This window comes from Coenobita brevimanus, chromosome 38 (genome assembly GCF_032717465.1).
Source record: "Coenobita brevimanus isolate Jiangsu-jjx chromosome 38, ASM3271746v2, whole genome shotgun sequence".
NCBI lineage: Eukaryota > Metazoa > Arthropoda > Malacostraca > Decapoda > Coenobitidae > Coenobita > Coenobita brevimanus.
The window spans coordinates 50,306,194-50,318,725 of NC_136991.1; the positions used below are offsets into that span (position 1 = coordinate 50,306,194).

At 45.2% G+C, this 12,532-nt stretch overlaps 1 protein-coding gene across 1 annotated transcript in view; it reads left to right on the plus strand.

Annotated features, from left to right (window-relative positions):
- The window catches only part of Toll-9 (toll-like receptor 9), a 28,597-nt gene that overhangs the window by 7,045 nt on the left and 9,020 nt on the right, over positions 1–12,532 (plus strand). Inside the window, exons 2-4 of the mRNA XM_080269963.1 lie at positions 527–1,917; positions 10,201–10,360; positions 12,153–12,328. Of these exons, the coding sequence (XP_080126089.1) occupies positions 527–1,917; positions 10,201–10,360; positions 12,153–12,328 (1,727 nt within the window). The remainder of the gene's footprint in view (positions 1–526; positions 1,918–10,200; positions 10,361–12,152; positions 12,329–12,532) is intronic.

The following is a 12,532-nucleotide window of genomic DNA, read 5'->3' on the forward strand; positions in this document are numbered from 1 at the left end:
AGATCTGATTAAATGCAGACACAGTGTAGTGCCGGACAGTGTGGTATGGTGTGGTACTGTGCTACTGCGCGCTCTCGAATTACGGTGTGCTCTCTCTCACTGTATTTTCTTCCTTGTAACTCTCTGTTGGACGTGAGAGTGAGGTGACGTGGAAGTAAATGAGGAACAAGTATTAACAAGTATTTATAAACTGTGTAGTGTTGTGTTGTGGTGAGGGAGGGAGTGTTGTGACCTGTATGGCGTCAAATTAACTACTTATGGTGTACTAATATCTACTTAAGGTGTAATATTATCTACTCATGACTAACATCTATCCACATACTTCATAAATGTTGTACCCTAGCCTGGACAAGAAGTGAGTTACCCCTACAAGTTACAGAAAACCTTGTCAGTGTGGTGTAATCTACCTAATGACTCCTTCTTTCACCGACATCGTTCCAATAACCCCGCGCAGGCCACATCACCCTACCCTGGGCGATAAGTGAGTGACCCCAAGCTAGAGAATCCTATATATTTTTCAATACAGGCTTGGCAGGTCCCGTGAGTGTGGTGGCGGGGCAGGGTAGTGGTGGAATTACTGGCCTTCTGCTACGCCTTCTGCATGGGGGTGCGGGGCGGGGCGGGGCGGGGCAAATGACAGTGTGGGCCACGAAGGGCGGGGGCGGGAGGGGGCCGTGGGTTGCTCTGCTGTGCCTGCTGCTGCTGGCGGTCACATCTCGCGCCGCAGCCATCCACGGACCCCTCTCCTGGCACCGCCCCGACCCACCCACACATACCCCTCAACCCCTACATCAGTCCCTTACCCAGCCCCTAGCCCAGACCCCAGCCCAGAAGTCCACCCAGACCCCAGCCCAAGCCCTTAACCAGCCTCTAGAACAGACCCCTAACCAGATCCCTGAGGTTAGTGGTGAGACGCAACAGGAGAGAACTGTGAAAAGAAAAAAGAATGACGCGGGTGTGACAAGAATCAAGGATGAAGCACCTGTTAAAAGAGTGAAGGACGAAGCACCAGTGACGCAAGTGGAAGATGTACTCGGCTTCACACCCACGAGGGGCGGGGTATGGGGCAGGGGTAGAACAATTTCGGCGGACCCCCAAAAACCCATGCGGTACTGGTGTGGCATGAAGGGGGGCGGGCATGTGGTGGGGGGTCCTGTGGAGGTGGTGGAGAGGGGGCTGCCTGACACTCTCCGACACCATCTTCCTCCCCTCGCCCTCTCCCTCCTCCACCAGGCAGAGGGACTGACGCTGGAGGGGGTGAAGGAGGAGGCGAACGGGGCAAAAGTAGGGTCAGATGCAATGGGGACGGAAGCAAAGGGAGTGGAGGCGAAGGGCACGGAAGGAAAGGCAAATGAAGCAAAGGGAGTGGAGGTGAAGGGAACGGAGACGAAGGGAACGGAAGCAAAGGGAGCAGAGGGAAAGGGAGCGGAAGCAAAGGGAGTGGAGGTGAAGGGAGCGGAGGGACAGGAGGTGGAGGCCAAAGGAACAGAGGCCAGGAGTGCTGTGTTGAGGAGTCGTGCGGTGGAGGTGACGGAGCTGGGCCTGCCTGAGGGGTGCCGGTACGTGGAGCGGATGGACTTCAAATCGGTGATGTGCTCGGGCCCCAACATCACCACGGTGCCGTCGTTCCCCCTGGCGAGGCAGGTGGAGTCCTTGCACTTCACCAATACCGGGATCCAGATGGTGAGTGACGTGTCCGGCCTCCCTCGGCTCCTCAAAGCCCTGGCCTTCACCGCGGGGAACCTGGCTATATTCGACGGCAGCAAACTCCACCAGCTGCCTGATCTGACGGTGCTGACCCTCGACGACAACTCCATCAGCTCGTGGTCCTTCAGCACCTTCCTCAGCAGCAACGGCAGCACCTCGCCCGTCACCATCGAGTACCTCTCAATCGTCAACAACCTCATCACATACCCGGTCAGTATGCTCACTCCCTCATCCACAACTGCCTCAGTGTGTGTGTGTGTGTGTGTGTGTGTGTGTGTGTGTGTGTGTGATTTATTTTGCATATTACACCTTAATACTTTCACTCCATCACCCACAACTGTCTCAATGTGTGTGTGTGTGTGTGTGTGTGTGTGTGTGTGTGTGTGTGTGTGTGTGTGTGTATGATTTATTTTGCATATTACACCTTAATACTTTCACTCCATCACCCACAACTGTCTCAATGTGTGTGTGTGTTTGTGTGTGTGTGTGTGTGTGTGTGTGTGTGTGTGTGTGTGTGTGTGTGTGCGCACGCGCGATTTATTTTGCATATTACACCTTAACACTATCTTGTAACGCTATTCATATTGCTTACTATCGCCACCGTTCCACCAAAGAATACATACTGGGACGAGGTAATTTAGTGTGACCTCAGAGCTAAGAGATTGAATAGGGAGGCTGCCAGAGATCGAGCATCCTAGAGAGCCGCCGTTAGGTGACAAAGGCCGACGGATTCTGGCATGCTGGAGCCTTTACAAACGATAAGAGCGAAACGATACGAATATGATTAATTAAGGAAGAGATGTTATAAAATTTCGCAAGCACTTCGTATATGACTCAATGCCCTGTAAGAGGCTAGTAAAAACAATTTCAGAATATACATGTAGTACGGTACTATTAGGATGGTGTGTGTGTGTGTGTGTGTGTGTGTGTGTGTGTGTGTGTGTGTGTGTGTAAAAACTTGGTATGATAAACAGACACAAAAGCTGATTACTCTGAGGCGGGGTATAAGGCGACACACACACACACACACACACACACACACACACACACACACACTCCTACATACTATATACCGTTTCTACTCTAACTTGGCCCAGGTTTTCGTCCTTCTTCGGCTTAGCTCACGTAAGTCAGTGGCAGAAAAAGACAATACTACTGTTCTGCATCCTTTCCATAGCACTTCTTCATGACTAGCACCATATCTGGGCGTCAGTTTACGGCTACAACTCAGCATTCACGATGGACAGACGGAAATTTTAGGCCAAGTGTGAGTGAAAGTAGTTTAGTCAAAGATGATGCTCTTGTACTACACGCCTCCGACTTCTTTCCCCCATCTGGTTTAACATTTACGTTCGCTATAATCTTTCGGGAATTATCTGGTTTTGGTGTCGGTTAACCATTCAGGATAGTAGCAAATCCTTCAGGTGTACCACGTCCAATCCAGTGCTAAACAGTCGACTTTTAGCGTGATGATGGTGATGATGATGATGGTGATAACGAAGATAACGATGATGATGATGATGATGATAGCCGCAATGACCAAAAAACCTGGCACAAAAATAGTGATGATGATGATGATGACAGAGTAGGTAGGCGCCATTCTCATGTACCTTGCGTCTCACGGTGCACGTAAAAAGGTGTATTTCTTCAGGTGAAAACCAGGGCCGAGTGAACCCTGAGTGAGCGATGCAGGTGTGTTGACAAGTGTGGGAAATGACAAGTGCACTTTTATCAACACCACCCTTACTGTTGCCTCTGCTACCACTGTTACCAACAACCCCATCACTACTATCTATCTACCCAGACGCCTTAATCCCGGAAGGGGTGGCCACAAACAAATCGCCTCCATGTCACCCTGTCCCCCACCATTCACTAAGATGACCTATTAATCTTATTCTTGTTTCTACTATGTGATTTTATTCAACTAGGGAAGGATATTTAGTAATAAGGTTAGAGAAATCTATCCTCAGCTTGGGAAAATCGTCTATCTAATATATCTGTCTATAGCTACACGTCTTAATCCCGTAAGGGGTGGCCACAAATAAATCGCCTCCATGTCGCCCTGTCCCCTGCCATTTCGCTGCCCTCCCCCAGCTCACCGTACATGTAGTATATTCGGCATCTGCTGTGTAATCCTTATAATCGCGGCTTTCCTCTCTCTCTCTCTCTCTCTCTCTCTCTCTCTCTCTCTCTCTAGCTAAGGCCATGGGAGTTTATTTAGCATAGACTTTAGCCCAGAATAAATCGTCGGAGAGGAGGAGTTAACCGCACACCACGAGGGACACTACTATCGAGCCACACCTGAACGATAAATACCGACACGGTGAACGGTGACTTTTGAAATACAGTACTGCGAGCATCGGAACCTAACACACTCTTCAGAATTTTGTGTACGAGTTGCAAAATGGTTCGTCCAAAAAGCGGGCTGAGATGTGTTCGCGATGGTACGCAATACATACCGGTAACTTCAGGTGTGGTTGACAGAGCTTCATATTACGGTTTATAGAGCTCCAAATTTCGGTTTATAGAGCTTCATATTCCGGATTATAAGAGCTCCATATTCCTGTTAATAGAGCTTTATATTACGGTTTATAGAGTTCCGGTTTATAGAGCTTCACATTCCGGTCTATGGAGCTCCAAATTCCGGGTTATAGAGCTCCATATTCCGGATTATAGAGCTCCAAATTTCGGTTTATAGAGCTTCATATTCCGGGGTTATAGAGCTCCACATTCCGGTTTATAAAGCTTCATATTCCGGATTATAGAGCTCCACATTCCGGTTAGTAAAGCTCCATATACCGGGTTATAGAGCTCCATATTCCGGGTTATAGAGCTTCACAGTCCTTCACAAACTCTAAAAGCTCTATGGGCAGCGTTTGTGATGTTGATAGAGCCTGTGAGTTCAACCTATTTACGTTTTCAAGGCCGTACCTACGAAAATAAATACCGACAATTCCCACGATGATTATTGGCCAAGATGACATTACAAGACTTGCCGCGACCATGAGAGGGTTAATGGAGACAAGAGTAGTACTGTGCTCCTGTGACTCATTCTAAGTTTACATTAAATCACATGGCATTAGCTAAGGAAAAAGAAAAAAGAAAGTTAAGATAAAAGAAAGAAAAAAGAATAAATGAAAGAAAAAACAAAAATGAATCAATGAAAGAAAAAACAAAAAAGTAAAAAAAGAAAAACTGAAAAAGATGATAAATTGAAAAAAGAAAGACCCGCGAATATAAACAATAAACAACAAAGGCTCAATATACATGTACGGTAATTTTTTTTTTTTTCATCTGGATCTTCAAATGAAATTATAAACGACAAATTATTTCTAAAAGTTACCCGTACGTTCATTACTCTACTTTCTTTTTTTTCTTACTTTATGTTAAGTGGAGAACATGGCGAGAAAATGAGTAGTGTGCGTGGGATGGTAAAGTGTGTGTGTGTGTGTGTGTGTGTGTATGTGTAATTCACCGGGTCGGTCAGGATCACTTGATGGTCGTGATCGTCAGCTTTTACCCTCCCGGAAGAGAGCTGAGAGCTCATATAGTCCGATCTAAGGGCAAGGCTGTGACCTTCACACACGCACACACCCGTCCCCTTGCTCGAGGGGGACAGTAACCACCCACTTCGTCAGTGAAACTTTTCGCAACCTGAGCGAGGCGCGAACTCCTGTCCACCAGTTGGCAGGCGAGAGCGTTACCACTGCACCAGCGAGCGGTGTATGTGTGTGTGTGTGTGTGTGTGTGTGTGTGTGTGTGTGTGTGTGTGGCTTTATCTTTCCATATTTTCAAGCCAATCTACTGCCCTACTCTCAAACACTTATTGATGTGTGTGTGTGTGTGTGTGTGTGTGTGTAACAGAGAGAGAGAGAGAGAGAGAGAGAGAGAGAGAGAGAAAGCATCAAAACGTAAAATGAGAGTAACCAGCATGTTAATATTCAAGGCACCATTTTGTTTCTCACAGGCACTATCTACAATATTTCAAGAGATGATATCACTAAAAGATAAATCGGTAATCAAATGGATGTACAGTCGCGTTCAAAAGTAAGGATACACATGTGGTCGTGTCGTCTACAGTAGGAATCACCGTTACTGGTATATACGGAACTTTTTCACTTACTGTCTGAAGCAATGAGGATAAATGGACCAGACAGTAAGTGAAATAATTCCTTATCCAACCAGGAGTGTTTATATATCATATTTACTTCACATACTTCCCCTACTACGGTATTTGGTTTACTTAAATTCATTGCATCAAACAGTAAGTGAAAAAGCTCCTTATATATTCCAATTACATTGAGTACCACAGCTAACACGATAATATCTCTAGCCTATATATCTATCTACTGCCAGACACCTTAATCCCGTAAGGGGTGGCCACAACCAAATCACCTCCTTGTCGCCCTGTCCCCTGCCATTTCACTGCCCTTCCCCCAACTCACACCATCACTCTCATATACCTCTCCACTCCATCCCTCCATCTCATCCTCGGTAATATAGGCTTACCCCTTAATGAACAAGACTGTACACTTTCCTTTACCTCAGACTGGTTACCGACTCTATGACAATCATCTAATTTTATGCAGAAACTACGAGGACGGAAAACAAATGTAGCAATAGTGAGAATCCCGAATTACATTTGCTCCTACGGGTCTATACGTATCGCGCTTACACACCACACACCGCACATACACTCCACAAGCACGGACATCCACTTTCCTACTCAACATGACAAGAGGGGGTATTCTTAAGGGCGTATGCTTTGACGAAAATTCATGGGCTTCGCAAATTTTAGGAGACGAAGTGGAACGAAAATGATTGCTAATCACAACAACAACAACAACAAAAATACCCTTTTATCCATGTGTTCTCGTAAGTATGTGTTCAGTTCCACAGTTTTCATTCGATTTCGCGCTTCCCAACGCATTCAATATATGCAACTGAACATAGGGCTGTCCTGTGGTTTCGCTGCAATTCTTCCACAGCGACTAGTTCTACATTTTACACCTCTGTATCCTCTTTCATGATGCCGATGCAAACTATGTCGATAATAAAACGACACTGACGCTGTCTAATACCGGTAAGCAAAATAAATCGCATAGAAAGAGCTGCTACGAAGCCTCCAATGCCACTTATAATACGGACACCTAAACGATAATTTTCAGAACCCACAAATGGATATCCGGAGCCCAACACACTTTTTAGAAAATTATGGATCTGGTTCATAATTGTTCGATTAAGAAGTAAATCAATAATACTGCATTTTCTTCTTCCTCTTCCTCTTCTTCCTTCTCCTTCTTCTCCTCTTCTTCCTCCTCCTCATCCTCTCTTCGCCGAGATTTCTTTACTTCTACACGTTCCTTGGGACTTGAGCCTTAACCCCAACAAACAACAAAGGCTGTCTGTATAGGCTGTCCCTTTCAAAGCAAGATGAATACAAAGCCCAAAACCAGGACCCATTCATTAAAAAAAAAAAAAAAAAACTGGATCCATTGTGCTTAGACCCCCCTCCCCCCCAAAAAAAAGTGTATAAGAGCTCCAGTTAACAAATGACGAAAATTCATAATTGTGTACTTCAATTATGACACTCCAGTTCCGCGGAAATAATTAACATGATATTAAGGGCAATTATATCAGATTTGTTCAGGGGTGGCGTCCTCCTGGGGCAACGGGCAGATTCGCAATCAACTTCATTCGTCCTAAGTCGTTCCGGTTACGTTAGGTTCGGTTAGGTTAGGTTGGGTAAGGTTAAGTTAGGTTAGGTTAGGTGAGGCTAGATTTGGTTGGGTTGGGTTAGATTGGGCTTGTCGGGGTTGGGTTGGGTTGTAGGTGGGGATAGCAGGTACGGAATCAAGGGTACTGGGGGACGGTACACTCTCCCCATCCCCATTTTTGGCAGACCAGTGTTTAAATACATATTATTAATGAATCACTTCAGTATAAAGAAGGATTTACTGCATGAATTTAAACTTGTGGTACTTCAGCTAGGAATCACACACACCCTTTCCCAAAGTGCTAGATCAGGCCCAGGGTTAAGTTTGGTTAGGTTAGTACGGACGAAACGACTGGAGAAGGATTACCCCACTGTGATGTGTGTCATTAACTATGCAACATCTGTGAGAAAATGCCTCGACTGCCCCAGTAACCTGCCACTGTTGCAAGAATTATCTAATCACAATATCTTTGACAGTTAATCCAGGTACTTAAGACTTGGGCAGCCGGAAACAAAATGGAAACTATCACAAGTATCTTTTCTTCGTTTATGCGCACCAGCAATATCTGTATCGTTCTGCGTATTACCAAATAACAAGGCCAGATACCAACATCGATACTGATTTTAAAAACGTCCGGTATAATTCGCCGACAGGAGAACAAAGCTACGTTCCTTATCTTATCCTATCCACTCTACACAGGCCCACAACATGAAGAGTCAAGCAGAAATTCTTACCTGTTGAGCAAGCGGCGACCATTGCATAAGGCCTGGGTTGTTCATATTCCTCCTTCACAGCATTACTCTTTTCAGATCCCAAATTTTCACAGCCTGGCACAAAAAACTGGGTAACAGGTTGCGGGACGAAGGTGCGAGAGGGTCCATACATCCGTAAAACTCATCACTACAGTCCGGATTTGATAATTTGATCGCGGACACACATGAGGCACGAATTTCACTGCACTGAGTAAACATTATGCTGCATCCTAAAGCCGGGTTATGGACTGTGTAAGAATTATAGGTGGTTTCAGTTAATTTGTCACGGTGTTGTTGGTTATTGAATAAAAATACCGAAATACGGCCTAATAAAACAAAACTTTTGTAATAATAGAGAATCTATTGCCGGGTACAGATAATGTTGACTTAATATAACCCGTACACAGTTATCATCCTCTTCAGAGGCTTCAAATCTTTTGACAGAAAATTATATGAATTCTTTTTTACATATACACCATGAAAGTTATTTGTAAATTAAAACAAACATAAAAAAAAACTTCTAAGGATAATTTACCGTATGTCTGAGGACTGTTCTAGTTTAAAACGTAGTACAAAACAAAAAATATTGTTCACTGTAGCGTATCAGTGAGGAAACAGATATCGCATGGATGAGTAATCCGAGGTGAAAGTAAGTGTGCTTGGACTTGGAAACGGAGTTACTCTGAAGAAATAAAGTATTAAATTTAGGAACTGTCTACACTTCTATTTACTGATGATGCTCGATGGTACCGACTATTATCCCTTCCTTAGCTATTTATTTTGTATATCACACCTTAACATTCTATTTAATGCTGTTTATAGTGTTTTTTTGATGTCGACATAGGTTGTATCATTAATACATATTAAAATGTAGCCTGGCCTAGTGTGAGGAATAAATCACTGTAGAGGATATGAGTGGAAATTATGGAGTCTGGTAGCTGCAGGAAAAAAGTGCCAGAAATACCTCATTACGATCCATCCACTCATCATGTAACCCTTATGACTCATCAGGAACGTAGAGGCCCGAGGCTAGGCTATTCAGTCCCGATATTTAAAGTGAGGGTGCCCAGCCTCACTCGTCCCTGGGTAGCATTATGCGAGCAAGAAACCCCACTCCTCGAATGTAATCCCTTGTAGCCCCATCCGGTTGGAGTACCTTAATCCACTGGGCCACCAGGCATCCTTTGGTTATATGGTTACCACCCAGCGTAGTAAATACCCTCTTGCTTTATGGTAAACCAACCATTTAGCCCGTCACTCAGTGCAACGAGTCATCTAAAGGCATAACTACATCCAGTGTGAGTGGATAGTGGGCGCCCCTATCTACCACAAACACCTGATTCCAAATAGCATAATATGTAAACAAGAGGAAAGTGATGCTTGAAAGACGTCCAGAGACTATGGTGGGTTGTTGCAGAGTGAAATTAACCGACAGAGAAAACACGAAAATGCAAGTGTTCAAGCAGTTAAGTTTAAGATAGTTTTATGAGCAAGGATGGCAGTATGGAGGATGACGAGAAGGATAAAGAAAAGCATCAGGCACAAAAGGAGACAGAAGTGTTAAAAATAAAATAAAATATGGAGGAACGGATTGGTAAAGGTGTAAGTAAAAGTAAACAGCGCAGAGAATCGTAAACCTGACCATAAAAAGGTAACTTAAAAATACATAACAAAGCTGATAAGATACTATAATCCTTTTACATTAGCTCGGCCCAGATTTTCGTCCCTTTGCAGCTTATTTCACGTAACTTAGTAATAGAATAATACGATGGCTCTACATCTTTTCCATAGCACTTCTCGTGATTAGCATTATATTTTAGATGTAATATCCTACTGTAGCTCAGAATTCAGGAGAGAGAGACAGCAATTTTAGGTCAATTAAAAGGGTATAATGCACTTAGAGCTTACACACACACACACGGGCCAAGGATCTGTCTGCCCCTCTTTCCAGGCCTCCCCTATAGCTACGCCACTGCCTCTTCTTGCTGTATCTTGTAATCCTAACGCCGTGTGTGTGGTTGCAGCCGGACCCCTCTGGCGGGAACACGACGGTGCTGCCGAGGCTGGAGACGCTGGTGATGAACGACAACCCTATGTGTAACCTGCCGGGCAAACTGTTCCAGCCCCTCGCAGCCAGCCCCGTCACCACCCTCTACCTCAGGAACTGCTCGCTATCCCAGTTCTGTGAGTGACGCCTTTCTCAAACACAACATTTTTAAACATACGTTCGATACATATAAGCCTACACTTCCTGGTATTCTTTCCTTCTGTTATTTTTCGTCTTCCTCCTCCTTCTTCACGATCTATCGCTCTCCCAGTTTTGTGCGTTCACCCCTTCTTGACTATGCAAAAAAATTGAATGCTTCAGCTTTTGCAGTCATCAGGCATAAATTCAACTACCCTCTACCCATCACCTATCCTAATCCTCTCCTCAGCACACCACTATCAGCCTGGAGATCACACTATCTCGCCTCCCGCTGTCTTCCCTCTCCCCTACCATCTAATCACCAGACTACGTTTCCTCCCACACTTACCTAATCTCCCTTTTTGCTGCCATCAGGTGATATTCAGCTTACGGGACACCTCTCGTGGTGAATGGATTTGAATCTTTCTCCCTTAAATAAACTCCATCAGAACTATAGTCGTTTTCAGAACTATAGTCGGTTGGTTTTGTTTTCGTGCGAGTATGACGGAACTCGGCTGCTGTCACAAATGCAAACTCTTTCAAAATCAGAACTATTGTAGTGTCTGTTTTGTTTGCTGCAACATGGCTACTCCCACAACTTACATACGAACTCCCTCAGAACTATAATCGGTTTTGCTTTCATATTAAGAAACTTGGCTAATCTCTCCACTTGAATACTAAGTCGTACTTGTATGAAATTCCTGAAGCCTTAGTTATGAGGTATGAATGGGGCTCCTCGGTTCCAGACCAAATCGACCCTGCAACCTACTTGGACTTTGCCATCAACTGAACTGAAAGGGGATAGGAATCACCGACTGTATTACGTGTCATGGCCATCAAGTATTAATACAACTAAATATGGTTATCTATCTATCCATCTATCTATCCATGGTCAGACGCCTTAATTCCGTTAGTGGCAGCAACAAACGAATCGCCTCCATGTCACTCTGTACTCCGTCATTAGGCTGCCCTATCTTTAAATGACACTCCCCCCTTTCACATATCTCTCTACCTTATCCCTCCATCTCATCCTCGGCTTACCCTTTCCCCTCCCGTGCCTCCACCTTACACACACACACACACACACACACACACTCTCTCTCTCTCTCTCTCTCTCTCTCTCTCTCTCTCTCTCTCTCTCTCTCTCTCTTAGTCAGTCTTTCACTCTGAATCCTCTCCAAATGGCCAAACAGTTTCAAAGTATTTCTCCTAATGTTTTCTAGCACACGAACTGGTCTTGAATTTGGCTCTCTGTTATCTTGTTTATGTTATTTTATTTATTTATTTTTTTGAAGGAACAATTTGCTGCTCCTGGCCTTTGCTTCCTTCTTCCTTGTATAAAAAAAAAAAAATCACCACCACAATGCTCCTTCACTTCCACATTTGTCTCTCTCTTCATGTCACTCGAGTCTCCTCTCAGATAGGTTTCTTCTACTGCTCTCTCTCTCTCTCTCTCTCTCTCTCTCTCTCTCTCTCTCTCTCTCTCTCTCTCTCTTGACTCGACAAATCCACTCACACTAGTTTAATCCCTCGTCCCCTTCTCCACTCACACTACTATAATCCCTCGTCCCCTTCCCCACGCACATTATCATCATCCCTCGTCCCCTTCCCCACTCACACTACTATAATCCCTTGACCCCTTCCCCACTCACACTACTATAATCCCTTGCCCCCTTCCCCACTCACACTACTATAATCCCTCGTCCCCTTCCCCACTCACACTACTACAGTATAATCCCTTGCCCCCTTCCCCACTCGCACTACTATCACCCCTCGTCCCCTTCCCCCCAGACGGGTCACCACTAGAGCCTCTGAAGGGCCTGAGGGTACTGGACCTGAGCACCAACATGGGTCTCTCCCCCACCGAGCTGACGGACCTCCTCGCACCTCTCCAGGGCGGCAATCTCACCGAACTCTACCTCGCCAACAACAACTACGGCAGCGTACCCACCGATGCCCTCGCCCTGGTACGTCAAATGAGGTCATACGAGGTCAGAAGGGGTCACGCTGGGTAAACTGGGGTCATATGGGATCAAACGGTGTCAAACCAGGGTAGATATAGGGTCACACGGGTCAACTAGGCTGGGGTCACATCAGAGTAAATAGAGGGTCACACGGGGTCAACTATAGCGTCACGAGGTATCCTACACAAAGGTAGATACAAGGTCGGG